This window comes from Gasterosteus aculeatus, chromosome 21, assembly GCF_964276395.1.
Source record: "Gasterosteus aculeatus chromosome 21, fGasAcu3.hap1.1, whole genome shotgun sequence".
NCBI classification, from domain to species: domain Eukaryota; kingdom Metazoa; phylum Chordata; class Actinopteri; order Perciformes; family Gasterosteidae; genus Gasterosteus; species Gasterosteus aculeatus.
In genome coordinates, this window is record NC_135708.1 from 11,893,485 (window position 1) to 11,912,107 (window position 18,623).

Sequence of the window (18,623 nt, forward strand, 5' to 3'; positions counted from 1 at the left end):
TAGCAATTGGGACAGTATCAAAATGATTATAGTATTACTGACTGTTCTGGTATTGAAGCTGAATTCACAGCTGTTTGCAACATGGTTCTAATGTACAACAATGTGTACTATATATTTTCTATAAGAAGAGAGAGGCTTTCTGAATCAAATTAAACTATATTTTGTGTCTAAAAAGCTGCCCACAAGATCGCATAGTTAAAAAACCCCAAAATAACAGCACAGATTCTACTTATTAAACTGTTAATTTCTGCATTAATTTGGAATTAATTAATGCATTCTTTGCTGTCTCCGTGGTCTTAACTCACTCATTATACAGATAATATGCCAATTCAGGAGTGTGCTTCTGAAATGAACTGTCAGCAGCAGTTCGTCTACCTAAACATCATTGAACAAACTTTTCCTTAGGCAGAAGATGCAGATGAAGAACATTTGACAAAAAGGCTGTGCACATTTGAATACGTTCTATCCAGATGCAGGAGCTAGCCTAACGGGTTTCCCATCTGTATTTGCATCCAAGCATTAAGCACTTTAGATACTTTAACAATGAGGTATTTTCTATCATCAATTAGCATAATGCTTCACGCGGTGTGGGAATTTGCATCCCGCCTTGAGGATTTAAAACCTTTGCGGCAGCGGCAAACAATGCGACAAGTCAGTCTGCTGTGGGGAGCAGAGCAGGGCTTCGAAGCGGGGCGAAGAAAGCTGTAATTTAGAATTACGGGATCCAGTGGGTTTAATAGACGCTGCTCCGATTCCCAGCGTTGCGACACTTTGCAAATCGTAGGGGAGGCTGAGCCCGCTACTCTGTTGTTCATCTGATTGATGTTGATCTATTTGGAGGTAAAGAAAGACAACATTTGGACAGGGGGCTCGGACAGGAGGTTGAGGTTTCAACGGAGAGAAGATAACAGAGGGATGGCAAGATATGCACGGCTACATATGCACGTGTTTGTGGCTTGGCTTTGGCACCAGAGTAGTTTGTGTGTGTTTGTGTGTGTGAGAGAGGAATAGAGAGGAGGAAGAAAGCATGATACTAAAAGTGTGCACGAGAGGAAAACAGGGAGCCAGGGGAAGGTGTGCGTATGAGGAAGTGGTTGATGTAAGCGTGTGTGAAAAAAGGGGTGAGGCAGAGGGAGGGAGAAGTGCATTGTGCTCTGTGGTGTTGAAGAAGAGAGGAGAGCGGCTTGAGGTTGGAGACTTGAGATAGCGAGGGGGGGGATCAACACATTCAGAGCTTCAAATGGCTTTGAGAAAACCAATCAAACCAGCGTAGACTCTTTCTACATCTCGCTCACACAGTCTCTCTCTCTCTCTCTCTCTCTCTCTCTCTCGGTCTCGCACATGCACTCCTCGTGCACAATATCTATCGGTGGGGTGGAGCTCACCCCACTATTGATCTGCTTCCATGTGGCTGTGATTAACTTGAACGCGCGTACCTGCGTGCACGTACCTGCGTGCACGTACCTGCGTGCACGTACCTGCACACAGCGAATGCTGGTTTGAAATCTCATCCGTCTGGCTCGTAGCTAAATGACTGATATGGAACTGTCAGCAAGCCACTTAAATAGCTAATGCATTTGCACACACACACACACACACACACACACGTGCATGCATGCACACACAAACGGGGTTGGCTAATCTTCATTCCATGAAGCTTTTAGCGAGCAGCTCCAGTGGCAGACAGAAAGATCAAAATAAACTAAACAATCATCTTCATTGGGGTATCCATAAAGTCCATATTTCAATAAGATACTCACAATAGTAAACACTGCAGCGCAGCTTCTAAAACCATACTGCCAACAGTAGAATTACATCGTTTGCAATGTAAACAGTAGAATTACATCATTTGCAAGTAATTTGCTTTGGCTGCATGTTGTTGAGTTTTATTGCAGTGATCTGATGTTTGCAATTTGAATTCTAAGCTGGTAATATACTTTCCCCTCACATGGGGAACACAGTTAGGACGGCTGCAGTGTTGCCAAAAACCTGCCTTCAAATGTTTGTGAGAAAATAGATATTGTTGGTCCCTCAAAATGGGGGGATAGAATGAAGAATATAAAGGCATAAACAGCTTGTTAAGTTCAGAAAATCCGACTTTAGAACAATCCACTTTATAAAGAGAAAAAGACAACAACGATACTGTGATATTAAGATATCTAAAATCTCAGCCTTCTTTTATCAGCTGCCGTGAAGAAAGAAAACAAACATTTTTGTTTACTCTTCTAATCTACTTTTTTAAGAATGTGAAAAAACAATCTTTTTGACAAAACAGGAAAACAATTCCCATCTCGCAAAGGAATTCCACTGCGCTCTCCATGAGACAGACTCACAGCTTGTAACTCGGGTTTCAGGTGCTTCAACCGCTCCGACTGACAACCCGCCCCTGCTTCACAGCAGATGGGATTAAAGGACTTCTTTTTTTTTCCGCTCACACATTTAGAACACTTTTAACCAGCCTCTCTGCCTCACGCCTCTCCTCACCTGTCAATCCCGTTCATGTTAATGATCGCACTTCATTTTTAGCTTTCGCGTAGCTGTCATGCAGCCTTAAGCTGCTTCCTCCCGTGATCTGCTGCTGACAATACTTCACTCCTCCCACGACAAGCGACCTTTCGGTTCGCACTGAGGTGCCTTTCTGGTTCTGTCCGGTGGCTTTCAAAGGTTAGCTACATTGAAAAAAGGCTACCCAGCTCTTGGTAGTTTTGACACCCATATTCCATCAATGACCAATCAGATGTGAAATAAAACAGTTTTTTTTATTTTTGTTGTAGTGTCTGAGAAGTAAAGTTTAATAATGACACTATTGTGTCTCTATTTCATTTCTTTAGCTCCAGTTCGAGACTTCACCGCCTCCCCTCCCTCGCTCCCTTTCCTTCTCTCTGTCTTAACGCACGCTTTCTGCTTCCTCTCTCTTCTCAGGAGCTTCAGTTTGAGCGCCTCACCAGGGAACTTGAGGCAGAGCGTCAGATTGTCGCCACCCAGCTGGAGAGGTGCAAGCTGGGATCCGAGGCGGGGAGCATGAGCAGCATCAGGTAACATGGAACCCCCCTGTTTTTCTCTGGTTGGTGGGAAGGCGGTTACGCAGCTTTTGTGCGCGGCGGTTGGGGTTATTGTGTAGAAAGGAGACGTCCTCATCACCGCGTTCTTAAATACTGTCAGGTAAAATGCACATTGTGTGTGTGTAAGTGGGACTTTAAGGGTCATAATGTCCCCGCCTTGAACATACACAAGATTACACACATGCACGTGTGGCACAGTTGTAAACTTAAGGCGATGAGTCCTTCATTACGCTGCCGCTGACTGCACCATAAAATAACCACACACACACACACACACACACAGGCTGCGTATTTATTCCATTCATCTGTGGTGATGCTACTGGAAGGAGCATCAGCTGGATGGATGAGGACAACACTGAGCTTACGGGCAGATTCAAACACAGGAATAAATGCAATTCCACTCGAGTGAAAATCACATCGATGGTGTTTGCATGGGGCTAAATCACACCTGTGGGGAGTTTTACACATTCACATTACAGAGAGACGCATGACATGGCAATTTGAAAACGGGATAGCACCTTTCACACAGACACACACACACACACACATACAGCACTGACACATTGCAGCTGCCGTGGGCTCGAGGTAACAGACGCACACACACAAGCCTCTCTGGCAACTTTGGCCAGGGGGAGACGACGCACGGGGTGAAAACACACATCGCCAACTGCACACAACGTTACAAAAAAGTCCTCTTAGGGACCCCGCTTTGCCACAGAGACTCTGGACTTCCCGGGAACCCCTTTAATTACACTACGGCATTAATTAGCATGTCAGCCACAGCCGCTTGAAAGCCTTCAAAATACTTAATTATGTTCCCCGATTATAAGTCTGACCTTTCTGTTGCCGAATGTTTTTTCAGATGAGGGGAAGAGAGCCCTTAATGAGAGGGGGGGCAAGGATGAGGGAAGGGTGGATGGGAGGAGATGAGATGAACGCGACTTCCATGCTAATTTGTTCAAACCTTGAGCTCGGTATCTGCCCCTCTCGTCCCACGGAGGATCATTGTCTCTTCAAATGTTCATTTGCAGAGGGTTTCGCCTCCGTGTAAATAAAATTATTCAGAGTGTGTGTGTGTGTGTGTTTTGTTTTGCATGAATCTTTCTGTTATGTCAAAGAGTCAGATTCATACAAATTCAGCATCCCGCAGGCAGCTTATTCCCAAGTACACAAGAGTGGAAGAAGGGGATGGATGGATAGATAGATGGAAGCTCTGAACCTTTCCAGTTCATTCTCCTTGTTCCAGCACACTTTTTATGTTGGGCTTCCATTATTTGTTAACTTGCCAGGCTTTTCTTTCGCAAACATTTTAAACACCAACAGTTACTATTAATAGAATATACTGTGTAAATACTGTGGCAAAAGTCCACATCATTGATTGGATCTTTGGTTTTTACTTGTTTCATTTATTATGTGTGCGTTTGGGTTGTGAATCATTCCCAACTGCCACGTGAGCCCGTTCTTACCTACTATGATACTGGTCATCAAAACAGATGTTTTATCCCAAAGTATTTTCAGTTAATAAACGAAAACTATGATGAAGTTATTCAGTTATGTGATAAAGAGTCGGCTCCAAACAACTCGGATGTGACTTAAAACTAGAGCTCAAATTAAATTAAATCAGACTTCCATTTATGTATTTATTTGCTGTTGATATTTCTAAGGTTTCAGTTCCACTCCTTCTTTACTCCTTCTTTACTCTGTGATTTGTTTTCTTTTTTTTTCAAGCGATCATGATTCCTCTTAAGTATTTATAGGATTTGGAACAGCTCCGTCAGTACTTGTAAATGATGAAGCGCAGAGAGCGAAGACGTCATCTTGGCGTCTTCATGGCCTCTGCCTGTAGTAAACGTCATTGACAGGGACCCTTCACCATGGTTTCATCTGAACTTGTGCATCTGTTTGGATGCATTTGCTTCATGCTCGTGAGAAGGCCTGCTTGTTATTGTGCCTGTGCGGCAGTAGCCTGTCTGCTGTCGAGTCTGCTCTCTCTTGGTCGCATCGTCTTACGATCATCACATCAGATATAGAGGATTGGTTTAGCTAAGCTTTTGTCCGCTGCCAGCTTACTATACGCCACCGAGTCCACATCTGTCCCCGTATGCACCCAAATTCGTCAATGCGTGTCAACTAAAAACATTTCATGTGACTGATCACATCAAATGTCCCTTTTGTGCTTTTATTTTCATGTCATTTTGATTGACACTATTCTTCGTGCAGATTCCAACGAAATATTTTATTTTTTCTCCCAAAGCTTAAATATAGATATTAGCGTCTGCAATGTAACAAAGAATGATCATAGAAAGTCTGAATCTATTCAAAGAGACAGTGCTAACCTTTCCCATGCTCTCCAACATCACCACTCATTTCCCTCCCCTTTATCAGGGTGTCAGTGACAGGCAGCAGCTAAATATAGAGTGCAGTGGCTGCCTCTGTTATAATAAAGCACATGGAAAAAATGAAGAGTGTTGGATTGGGAAAAAGGGTGACCGCTACCAAACGCCAGACAAACAATAGGGATCTTTTCTAAATTGCACATCGTATTTTCATTCAACATTTAATGAAAAAACATACTTATATCATTCTAAAGTTATTTTGTCCCTCTTGTGTCCACATTCTCTTTAAAAAGGTTAACGGTTCAAAAGGTTTCCTGTCGGCTTCAAGCTGCAGCCGCCATATGCAATCAGCAGAGGGTCCATCCTGTGTGTGTGTTATCCTCATTCCAGGTGTGTGGTATTTTGCAGGCACTGTTAGTTGGTTCGTATCGCACATGCTCGGAGCGGGTTGCCGTGTTTGTATTCGCGTCCCTCTGTGTTTTACCGGCAGCCGCTGCGAGCCTGCGTGTCCTTAGTTTTGTTCCGCTCGATAAAGCAATCCAGGCATCTCACAGGACTCCTCCTCAAAGAGGACCCTAAAAAATGCCTTATTGTGTCGCCGAAACCCCGGGCATCACTGGCTAACATCTGCTCACACTGCGAACTGTTGGCATGCGACGCAACACTTTACACGAAGGGAAGAGATCCGGCCGCACATACACGCGTAGACTCCAAACACCGTGCCGGGACTCATTTATCATTTTTCCAACATTAGTGGTAACTGGCAGCCAGTGGGAAACATTTGCTCCTGCTGTCTTTTCTGCCTGACTGGCTGTGCAGCTCAAGCCTTCGGTGCTCTTTTAAAGGGCTAAGCTGCAGAATTTATGGATGATGTATTTTAATTAGTATTCATCTATTTTTTGCAGATACGGGGACTGTGAAATAGACAGTGATACAGTAACCAAAGGGGTTCTAGGGCTAAGAATAGTATATGGCAATCTAGTTGGGTGAGTCTTTCCTGCGGATAATTTGACCACGCAAGTAGAAGAAGGTGATTTCAGTAATTCGTTGTGCTGTGCTGCTCGCCTGTTGGATGCAGTATTCCGTAGCAGGACGTAGAGGAGGGACGGTATGTTGGTCAAAACTGGGAAAAGCCAGAAGCCGGGTGTAAAACAGCATGAACAGTTTTCTGTACACAGTTACTCCAAGAGCTACTGGATGTTCAATTTGTAGGCTTGTAAATCATTTGATCGTGGTGTCAACTGAGACCTGAACCCTGCTTCCAAATCACTGAAGGCCACATCACTGGAACTACATCAAAGGACCCATGGCCGTCGTCTGCCTTGCTTTGACCTTGCAGGGAATTCTGGGACATATTATCTGTGCGTTGAAGCACCTGATGAACTGTTGAGGAAATGATGTGTACAAATCTGATCATGGTACAACGACGTGGGTTACCGAGGCCATATATGTCACTTACAATCACATGGATGAATGTATTTATGTTGTTGTGATATTACACTGGCTGCTAGCAAATATACTACCGACTTAATACATTGTCTCTACTTTTATGGTGTATCTTTATAAACACAGAAAGTGAAGATATTACAGCAATGACTAATGCACAGTGAGACAAAGACCGAGCGCAGTTGTCGTAGAGCCATGTCATTAAAGAAAGAAGGAGTAGCGAATCCATTATGATTTGCCAGTTATTATAAAGCAAGGTCGTGTCAGATAATCTGAATCCAAGCCGAGGCAGACGGCCCCTCGGTTGATATGCAGATGACAAAGCAAAGTTGAGCGAAACAAATGTCACCTCTAAACGAGTGTTTTGTTGTGCTTAATGGAATTGTTAGCGTTTACTGGAGAGATGAGAGTACATCAATCCTGGGGGGGAGGAGGGGGGGGGGGGGGGGGCTACGCAGAAAGAGTGAAGAAGAGAGAGACAGAAAGAAAGGACAGCCGCCTTTAGGAGCAAAGAGATTGAGAAAGGGATGGATGACTAATAAAGAGCTTTCATTAGCCTTAAGCAACCACAGAATAGGGTTGTTGATTTATTATTTGTTTATTTTCCCCTCTCTCTCTCTCTCTCTCTCTCCCTTTGCTTGTTTTCACTGACTCCTTGTATCTGGCATTATTCCTTCTCTTACTCACCATATCCTTCCCATTATATTTTTCATGCTATCAAACCGAACTGTCTCGATGTATCCACTTATTTACAGCAGAGGATATATTGTATCAAGCACAGGTAGGGTGTGTGTTTGGGTTTCAGGGACAATCACTCAGTGCCAGCTCCGCTAACCAGACGTTCCCTTCGGCCCTATCACTTATGTATCCCGCTGTCGTGTATTCATGATGCTCACGGGTGAAGCATTTGGATTATGTATATTTTGTAAACAGACAGCTCCTTCCTTCAGGCCTCACTAATATTTATGGTTTAAGCGACGGAGAATTGCAATGTGGAGGGAAAGAAAGAGAAGGAAATCTCCTTCATAAAAGTAACTGACATGCGCCTGGAATACATGTAGGTACAGTATAGGCTCAACCCAAATGCATGCACGGGTAATAAACATCTGCACCGGAACACATGTTTTCACACAAGCACCCGTCGGAATGCGGGGACACTGCTGGTGTGCGTGCGTGTGTTTTGATTTGGCTGTTTGCCGAATTGAAGAGATGCACTTCCCGAGACAAACGTGTGTTTGTGCGAGTGAAAGAAAGAAAGAGAGAGAGAGGGAGGGAGAGAGGAAGAGGGACAGATGGGAGAGCAAGGTGTAAAGTTCATGTCCTGAGGCAGCAACGGCTTTCTGTTTGTGACGTTCAGACTTTCACATCTGCCCAAAGGCCCCTCGGGTAGGTCAGAGAAAGGTAAGCCCCGAGTGCCCAAATGTGTGCCTGTGTTTGCATGCGTGTGTGTGTGCGTACGGTCTTAATGAGAGAGAGAGAGAACAAAAGCAATGAGTCACCACACACACGTTCTTGCCTTGCTGCGCGTTGGTGTCAGTCCCAAAGCCCGTATGGGACTATTTATTCTAATCAAGCCGTGGCATTTAGTTCCACACCAGCGGGGACCAGTGTTTGTGCCGCGTGTGCGAAACAGAACCGCACATTTTCTCCTCCTGCGCTCAAGAGTTGATCAAAGCAGCGAATGGACCTCAAACGCAGAGAGAGTGCCGGAAACATCTAAAAGAATACGTGTCCTTGTCTGTAATTGGTCCAAAAAGAGCAAACTTTGTGACCTTAAAAAGGTTATTATGAATTATCCTTAACTGCTGGATTCAGCTTCATAGAATTCTGTCCAGTATTTTTCATTCAACATTACTTCAAAAAGTTAAAAACATTTAAACTGGGTGCTGGTGGAAAAGACAGGGGATCACATAAAACGTGACATCATCTCGTGACAAACCTTCCCCACTGTGTCAAAAGGTTGTTGACACATTTCAGCCTGGACCAAAGTGAAGTCTCTGCATTTTCTATTTAAAGTTGACGTTGAAGTTTGAAACGATTTTTCCAAACATAGGTGATTTCGGCGCGTCCATTACGTTCAAGCGGCTTTTAGACTCCATCATGCAATTATTATTTTTACTGGTTATTTCCGGACCCTCTCTGTTCGGGACCACCCTCCTGTTTTTGCCACGGCTAAAATACTATCCAATTCCATTCCTTTATCTTACTACACCCCGCTCTGGTCTCCTGCGTATGGTGATAATGGAGGGATCCATCACACCATTAGCTGCGGGCGGTTTTATAAGCTCAGCAAAATGCTGCATAGAGATAACTCAAATTATATGCCGCTGCATTATACCTTAAAATACGCCTTGTGTTTGGGCCTTTGTGTGTGTGTGTGTGTGTGTGTGTGTGAGCGATGATGATACCGCGAGTCACGCTCCCCCCTTAATGACTGATGATGCATTTCCAAAGGGGAGAGGAGAAAAATGGTGCCAGGTGGCGACATCTCTCACACCGCTGTCGTCTCCACTCTTTATCTTTCTGTCTGTGTTGTTTCATCCTTTCCTCTATCTATCCGTCTTCGCTCTTAAATTACATCTTGACCCTTTTGCGTTTCAGAGGGTGGATTACCTTTTCTTCGCACATCACCGTGTTTAGAGAATCCCTACGGTTGACTTTGCATTTCCTCAAAACTGTTTGATCGTATTTAGCAGCCAGGTGTATTGTTTTGCATTTGGATATTTGATGTTGCAAATTGAAGAAAAAAATCCCCCTTTTTTCCTCAAAAGAGACACCTACGTGCAGCAAATAGTAGAGTTAGAGCTGGAATTTGGTTTGTCGAGTCAGTCAGAGGCCGATCCCTTGAAGAGAAGCCAGAAAAGTGGAAGGCCTGCGTCTCGTAAACGTTTGGCGCAGAGAAACCATCTGACCAAATGTGAAGCGAAACGGGGCGCTACGGGAATTCTCTGGCGTGAGCCATCCCTGTACCTTAGATCTTTTACTCCGAGGGAAGGGTCCCTGTCTTATTCTGCTGCTGTTACAATAACAACATTCACATCTTTAATCCGTGTGATTGTGGAACTGATTTCTAAATTTCGCACAGAGAGAAAACGAGACGGTCTAATTCCAATTGCACAGTGGCCTCAGTCAAGCTTCCCCCGGCATCCACGCTTGCCTGTGACATCCTGTTACTTTGCCCCGTCGGCCATCACGGACTCTGTTATGATTTACTTCTTTCTTCCAATATGACACACGATTCCCCCTCTGTTTTAGAATGTCGTCCCCGTGTCATTCCAGCTGTAGATGTGAAGCCGGGTAGACGGGCCACGTTTATTCCTGCAGGAGTCAGCAGCTGGTGACTCCCATGTCAGTGCAAAGGAGACGGAGGCCTTGAGGGCCAACAGCAGCAGCAGTGTGTGCATGCATTTGCATGTGCCTATCCGCACCCTTGTGTGCGCATCCTCATGCTGCAGGGGAAACGGGGCTGTTTGGTTCATTAGACATGCAAATGCATGCTTATCTTCCCTCAACACCAGATAGTGGTGAGAATAGATAAGAACCAACCAAATGATGCCAGAGACGCAGACAGAGACAGACAAAACAGTGAGAGTGTGACAGAAAGAAGCCGAGAGAGAAATACCGAGACAAAACACTGTGAGATACCAACAAAAAAAAAGACAGGATTAAAAAGCAAGTTGTGGAGATGGAAGAGAGAAAAGAGGTATGAGAAGCACAGAGAGACCAGAGAGAAATTAGCTTATTAAAAAATCCTGTGCGAGGTAATGTCTCCCCAGAGCTTATATAATAGGACACCTGATGGCTATTTGAACCATCGAGCTATTTTTTTACAGCAATAGCCATAAAAATGCCGCATGATGATGTTTTATCAGTGAGGGTTTGTTACTCATTTATCAGTTATTTGTCAGAAAGCTCTGATAACCTTTGAACAAAATGCAGAAATATGATGCGTCTCACTCACATTGCATTTGGCAGTATCTAATATAAGCGCCGTAATCACAGGCCGGTACATATGTTACAGATTTGATTGGATGATGAGTTTATTGGTGCCTTGTTGGTCTAAGAAACAATCTGTTTCTTTGCTAGTCCCCATATTCAATGCTGATGTCTTTTTTCCTCATCTGTGCTGAAGAGGCTCCACTTTGCGGGGAAGTTACCCTGATCTCAACACGTAACGCTTTGTGTGTGCACCATTCGGCTCAGAACTCCCTTTGAAGCTTATAATGACGCTGAGCGAGTGTGTGTGTATCCGTGTAGACAGTTATTAGCATGCGTTTATGTGGGATTATGGTCTCGAGAATTACTTTAAAATTCGGCGTGTGCATTCATCCATACAGAGGTGCTGAGATGTTTTGTTGACCAGACTCTCAAAAGACTTGACAGGTTATTAGGTGTGTGTTTGTGTGTGTACGAAGGATCGCCGTTGAGAGACGCACCGCTCTGCGGTCTTGCAGGCAGTATTTCTCTGTATTTAAATATGTGTGTGTGTGTGTGTGTGTGTGTGTGTGTGGTGACAGTGTGGGAAAAGGTTTCAATTTAACAGGATTTAAGTAAGCTGGTTTCAAACACGCTAACTCTAATTCACAACAGTTATGGTGGAATACCCAGTGATCACTGTGGAGATGCATAGAAAAAAATTGCAGTGATAACCACGTGTGAAAATATATGTAAAAAAAACACAAAACAAGCATTCCAATTCAGTATAGCTCTACCTACCTATTTATACCCATTGTGTTTTATTTACGAGCAAGATAAATCTTTATTATTGATACATTTTCAGTCATAGAAAAACAAACAAACTTACAAAACTTAATTTTTCAGTATGAAGCCATCATAGAAAAGGGCCACCTGCACCACACATTTTGGCTAAAGGAAATGAGGCATCAGAGATTTGACACTCCACCGACATAGATAAACGAACCAAACATCTATTTTACATCCACTGGATATCTTTGGATCAGTTAATGTTGTGGATGGTAATACCTGGAGACTTGGAGCGAGAGAGAGGAAGATGAGAGAGGAAGTGAGGGAGGAAGCAAGGAGATAATAGCAGATTGAAGAGAGTAGAACAGGTTGGAATAAAGAAGAGGATGGGTGAGAGGTTGAGGTAGGCGATGAGGATAAGCAAGCAGAAATATTTCTCAAATATTAAAGGGGCAAAAGGAGCAGCTGGAAGCAGAGGCAGTGATGAAGTGAAATGTGTGTGGAAATGAACATGCAGGGCTTATAAACGAGGCCATTCTCAAGTTCATGTCCCTTTACTGATGTCCTCAAACAAGTGGGTGGTCGAGAGCCTCAGAAAGCTGTGTGTGTGTGTGTGTGTTTGTAAGAGAGAGAGACACTAAGAGGGCGAGTAAGAGAGAGATAATACGAGGGAGTTTGTCCTCTCAAGGCATCATACCCCGAGGCCAAAGGAATCAGTGCCCGGAGCAGTTTGAGAAGAAGATTTCATAGTGGAGGCTGTTCAGGGGTGCGGTTGTGTGTGTGTGTGTGTGCGTGTGCCAGGGACAGGTTGTTTTGGTGTCCCATCTGCTCGCACTCATCTGTGCCCGGCCACTTTGTTTTCGCAAGTTCCTCACACCACACCAACACTTTGTCATTAATACGCAGCAGCGTGATAACAAAAAAGAAGTTTCCAACTGTTCACTGTGCAGTGTTACCTCGGCTGACGATGTAAATACTTTTGATGTGATATTTGGTGAATACCAGAGCCGTATGGCAATTTAATGGCTCACAAAACGATCATTGACACAGAAAGCAGTGTGTGCACCTTCTTGTGCAGCGTGTCGTATTTCCACAGACTTCAAAGTGGATTCAGATTGACACAGTGAGGCTAGCGAGTTTATTTCCTGTGGGCCAGAGGTTGGATGTGGTTGGATGTGGAGGCGGAGTCTTCCCAAGAGTCATTGTAGGATGCTGTAATTACACTTTTCATTGTGTCGGTCTCCTGGTTGGTGAGTCACTCCATGATTTAAAACCTACACAATCCAGATGAATTTCTGTGGGGAACCATTTGCATTTTCAACACGAAGAGAAGGGTGAGTGTGACATCATGCGATATTACACTGTTGCATTATTAACCCTAAAAATGTTGATGATAATGATGATAATAATAAAATGATAGCCGGTTTTATGGGGGGAGATGCAAAGAAAATGTCTCTTATTTCTCTTACATGATGCAGTTTTTTCAATTGGATGGAAAAACTAAACAAGGAACGTGAAGGGAGCTTGATCACTTAAAAAGGATATGCTTCCCAATAAATCGATACGGAAATAAAAGGCTAGGAATACCACGTACACACACAGAATACACAGAATAACAAAATTCACTCTTACATTGTAGCCAGGCACCACTGCCATTAACAAGTCTGTCTTTACAATATAGAGTAAATACACTAAAATACCAAATACAGTATGTATTGGCAGTAGTATGCAGTTGTCATTTCCTATTTTGGGCATATTTATTCAGAAAGTGAGCCTTTAATGAAACATCACAAATCAAAACAGTGAAAACTTTTCTTTTTGCTGTAATCAATAAACTGAAGGGAAAGCTGTCGGCCTATTAGCCGCTTCAATTCTATCATGCGTGAAGCCAGCGTTCCTCTCCGCTCTCACATTTAATGACATGTTTATTTTTTAAATTAGATTATATTGATATTCCTCAACCAGAAATGCAATCAATGAAAGATCATGTTTTCTGTTTATGAAAATAAATATTAACATACACGCTGACATGTTTTACAATACGAGCTTCCTATTTCACCCAGAGACTGAATCATAACATTGCCTTTTTGCCTTGTTTTGTCAAGGTGTTGAAGTTAGTTGCACCCTGTCAGCCAGATGGTGTGTGTGTGTGTGTGTGTGTGTGTGTGTGTGTCAGTCCCAGGCTCCTCGGTGTTACGTCACATTATCAATCGATCAATCAATAAAACATATACATGCGTGTGCACATTCCCACGTACCAAATGTATAATTCATGTAGGCTTGGTGGAAAGCCTCATTGCCGCGCACGCCTACACACTCACCTTCAGCTTATTATTAGTGCGAAATATACTGGACATTTTAAAGAGCCAATACACGACTGTGGAATATTAACTGTTTTTTTTTATTACGGTAGTGGAATGTGAAAAATGGAGGTTATGATAAGTAACCATTGTTTTCAGAAAAGAAGTACAATGCGTCCACTTAAAGACTCGTTAAAATCGAACAAATGCCATATTGACACAATAAATCATCCCAAATTTTAATTCTTGGAACGACATTGGCATCCACAGTTACGCTGAGAGGCCAGATTGAACTCGCAGCTTATTGCTTGCTAAATCTCCCTGTGCTCCGTAACAAGATCAGTGTCCGTTCCCATGTAATAAATCGGCCAATATGCAAAAATAAAGAAGCTTCTTGCTGATTTGTGTGGTCGTCACGCTGACCTATTACAAGTTAACACAGCATTGGTGTCATCAACCGTTTCCTCAGCTCAACATTTGCTGCAGTTTCCTCTGATCTAACACGTTAAATATTGCCCTTGATTTGATTTAAGTCACGCCCTTTTCTCTGCGTGTGTGTGCTTTTTTTTTTTTTATAAAAACCGCACCGCGCTTCGACCGGTTTGTCCTAAATTGTGAACATTCAGAGTATGAGGCTCAAGCTGAGCCATTACCTTGATCACACAGTCAAGCAGCGACAGTTCCTATGAGGTGTAAGATTACAAGTGGCTGTGTGAAGCCGCAGAGTATTGGTAATTGGTCTCATGGGGGGCCTCAAAGAGAGAGCAACCTCTCCCCTCCTTGTCTGTTCAGACAAATATTGTACACAGACACACACACTTAAATATACATATCCCTCCACTGGAGTGGAAGCTGCCGAGAGTGACTCTGTGATTCCCAGTAAATCATTGGTTAGATTATCCTCTGGGGGATTTAGAGTTAGAGATGTCCTACCCACTCATGACATCACATTACTGCCCTTCACTGTGAGCCTGTGTGTGTGTGTGTGTGTGTGTGTGTGTGCGTGTGTGTGTGTCTGTCACACGTGTGTTTTCACACTCCATGACGGGGTGCAGGAGTTTACAATTCATTTCTCGGACACAGACGGTGGGATCTTGCTGGTTGTTTGGAAATAAATACAAACTCGGGCAATAACATGTACGCATGTCGCACCCTCGGATGGATGCGCATAAGAACAGAACCTTCCTCCTTCCAACCAGATGAAGGAACAGATTTGCGTGGATGAGACGATAAAAAGACCATAAAAGTGTGAAAATGCAAAAAGTGCAGAAAAGTCATGAAAGTGTTCCATCCCTTGATGAGAAGAATACGTCAGTGGGAAACCAGCCGGTTTCTTTTGACAAAGTGAATTGTTGAGTCACAATAAAGCAAAACTTTCACAGTTGAAACGTCGGACTAAATGATCTGAGAGCACATTCCACTTCACGAACAGCACGTTTCCCAAATGTTCTGATGATTGAACGCACACTGTTCGGATCTCAGTTAGAGGCAGCGACAGCGCTGCTTGTGCGAATCCATCATCGGTGGCTCCGGCTGTGTGAGGCCAAACTGTCTCTCGCTGTGAGCCTCCGACACGACTGACAAATGATGACGGCTGTGCGTGTTTTCATCTTTGGCCTCTGTAATCTGTGTTTGTCCCAATAATTGCTTCTCATACAGTGGTGTGTGAGCATGATCATTGGCTTTGACATCACGTAGAATATTGGTACATGTTTTGTTTTTTTTCCCTGCAATGCAACCGGAAAGAACTGTATTCATCCCTTTTGATTTATTTTAAACGGCCTGTGCTTTGGGACTGCTGCTTTGTTTTCGGGGAGTTTAGTTTTGCGGGTACACCACTTGATAACTGTGGAAAAAATGCATACCACGAAGTGCTAATAGAACATTTAAATTCTGTTGAACAAGGGTGCTGGTGGATGCTCAATGCGTTGGCCTGCAGCCCGTAAATAGATTGCTTTACTTCCTACAGTAGAGTGGAGCATGTGTCTTTATTTGATCTGACCCGCTACTAAACACTGCTGTGCATGTACATGTAATTCATGTTCGCTTATAGGGCTCCTGGGTCTCTGCTTGATTTAAAAAGTAAATTAAAAAGTAGAATGTACAAACCAGCAAGCAGCACAAACTGTACTTGTGCCAAAAAGTGAAGCAAAAGGTTAGAATACTCCACTTTAATCACGAGGATCAAGCTTATCTCAACAATAAGACTAATAATTCAAAATTGACTTTAGGCGTCTGGAGCACAACTTTTATCATATTGTTCAGTAATCTACCAAACGTGAAACTTTTTCTTCATTTCACATTTCACAATGTGTGCAGTGGAGCTTTTAATCTCCAGTTCAACACCATGTCACGACAGTCTTGCTGCAGTGAGCCGTTTTAGAGGAGTATAAATATGAGACGGTCCCCGTCTGTGTGGAGTACAGTTGACACACCCAGTGTCAGGCCTCCAGTCCCTGGTGAATTATGCACGGAGGTATTCTGTCATTATCTGTGCTGGTGCAAACCTGCGATATGCAACCTATCATAATAACTATAATAGCTCGGTGATTTAGACATGTTTTCCGAGCTGAAACAGTGATACCAGCAGGTGCTGCTCATAGTGGGAACCCACATTTCATGCATGCATGTGCACACACACACACACACACACACACACAGGATTAACTTGCATCTTGCATGCGGGCGCACTCGTACACACTTGAGAGACATGCACAGTTGTCCCTGCGCAGGCCGATATTGCCGAGCTATTACGAGCGTTGTTGTGTACTCTGTATGGGCGCGGCCTTTCTGAAATAATTTTATTTTGTACGAAGGATCCTTTTTGAAAGAAAAGGGAGAAGTCGTCTGTTGAGGAAACTCACTGAGCGAGGAGTCCTTCTCTTGATCTACTGGGGACATTGAATCTTCGTGTGACGAATCAGGATTTCCATTATCTTCTTGGCGGTGTCTCAAAACAAAACGATCAATCTTCGCCGTGCTGTGTAAACATGGAAGATAACGGAGTCGGCCCATTGTGGTTGCACTTCTGCCGCTGCTAAAGAGTTCAAGCTGAACATCTGCATAACAAGAGCGCACAGGACTTGAAAGGCTGTGGAGGAGAAAGTTGAAACGGTTTTGTTTTTTTAAGAATACGTTTTTTTTTTTGTAGCAGCTGCCAGTAGTCGGGTTTTAAAAGTAAATTCAAAACTTTGACGAGACAATTCTCTTCCAACCCGACTGTTGAACCGTCACTCAGCTGTCATTTCCACAAAAGTTTGTCCTCGGCCTTGTTGTGAGCACAATAGGCTTCTTTCTGAATAGAGTATCAGGGAGCTCGCACATGGGCGTGTACATACGCACACATATCCAGAGACGCGTGCTGTATATACATACGCAGACGAAAAACACGACGCTTTCTCTTGACATATTTTGTGTCCTTTCTGAACACAAAGCCTATTTCAAATCTCTCTTATTCACACACACACCTACACACACATCGTCTCCACCTCACACATTATGAAAGCCAAATACTCTGCCTTGATTGGCAGATAACCGTTATAGTGTCAAACTGTCATGCTGACGATGATGAAGTACAAAACTGTTGTTATGACAACCACCACTGGGTAGATAACTGTCGACATAATAGACCTCCAAAAAGAAATTGAGTGCTTCCCGAGGCAGCTCCAAGACTTAAAGTGAGTTTGCACAATGTTGCCTATCAATATCTTGGGTTTCTATCCCTGTAAAGAATCATGGGGGGAGTAGGGGGGGGGGGGGGATTATGTCAAATGAAAGCTCAATAGTTATGTGGTTGTACAGCGTCAAATACTGTAAAAAAGGATCGTTAAATGTCGTTCCAATCTCTGAAAGTCTGCATCAAAAACATTATTAAGTGTCCTTGAGATTTCTCTCGGCTTTTTTATTTGTACAGTTAGTGATAAATCAAGGGCGTATATTCAGAACATACTGTACATCCATGCGTGATTCATTCAAGTATGTCGTAAGCCAACAGCCATTCCTTTAATCCAATGCACCTATTATACAATTGAATAATGAATCCCCAATTAAGGTAATGTCATTTTGGACTTTTTACTTCCCCTAATGGTACCCCCTACTTTCACTCCCTCCCTTCATGTGTATTTGAATAATACGGGTACGGAACAATTCAGAGCTAACTAGTAGGTTTATAGCCTAATGGAAAAGACCGGAATGCTTTGTAATGACCCGTGTTTTTTTATCATTCGGGTTTATTTCATCTGTTATAAAAAGTAGCCTCTATTATAACAACAACAACAACAACCAGGATCGTGGTCTTTAAGGCTTGCGGAATAGAAATGCTTAAAGACACTTTGACTTGTTTGACCCGTTGCGTGTTCAAGCGCTTTCTATCGACGTGTTTGTGTGTGTGTGTGTGTGTGTGTGTGTGTGTGTGTGTGTAGTTCTAATCTGTGTGTGCATTAATATCTGTGTGGAAGTTCCAGCTGCATGCCTGACCTGTGTGTGTGCGCCTGTGTGTATTAATCTAGTGTCGTGTGAGGGCCAAGCGAGGAGCGTGCACACGCAGCCTCACTGACGGCCTCATCAGGACGGACGAGTGTTCTTTAGTGCTTCTGTCTATGAAGGGAGGCTGCGGGAGGATTTGAGCGGGACCTTGTGTGGCAGCGTGAGACCCTTTTCGGAGGGATGCCCTCTGAGCTGGGGACCAATGAGTCATGGAGGATGTAGCTGCTGGGATTCCTGTCTGGATGGCGACATCCTTCAACCGTAAACACATACACAACGTGCTTAATGTT

General features: G+C 43.6%; 1 protein-coding gene across 8 annotated transcripts in view; it reads left to right on the top strand.

The window, feature by feature from the left end:
• ctnnd2a (catenin (cadherin-associated protein), delta 2a) overlaps positions 1-18,623 on the top strand; it is a 195,364-nt gene that overhangs the window by 56,771 nt on the left and 119,970 nt on the right. For all 8 annotated transcript variants that reach the window (XM_078095732.1, XM_078095734.1, XM_078095735.1 and 5 more), the window contains one exon: positions 2,923-3,035. In XM_078095732.1, the coding sequence (XP_077951858.1) occupies positions 2,923-3,035 (113 nt within the window). The remainder of the gene's footprint in view (positions 1-2,922; positions 3,036-18,623) is intronic.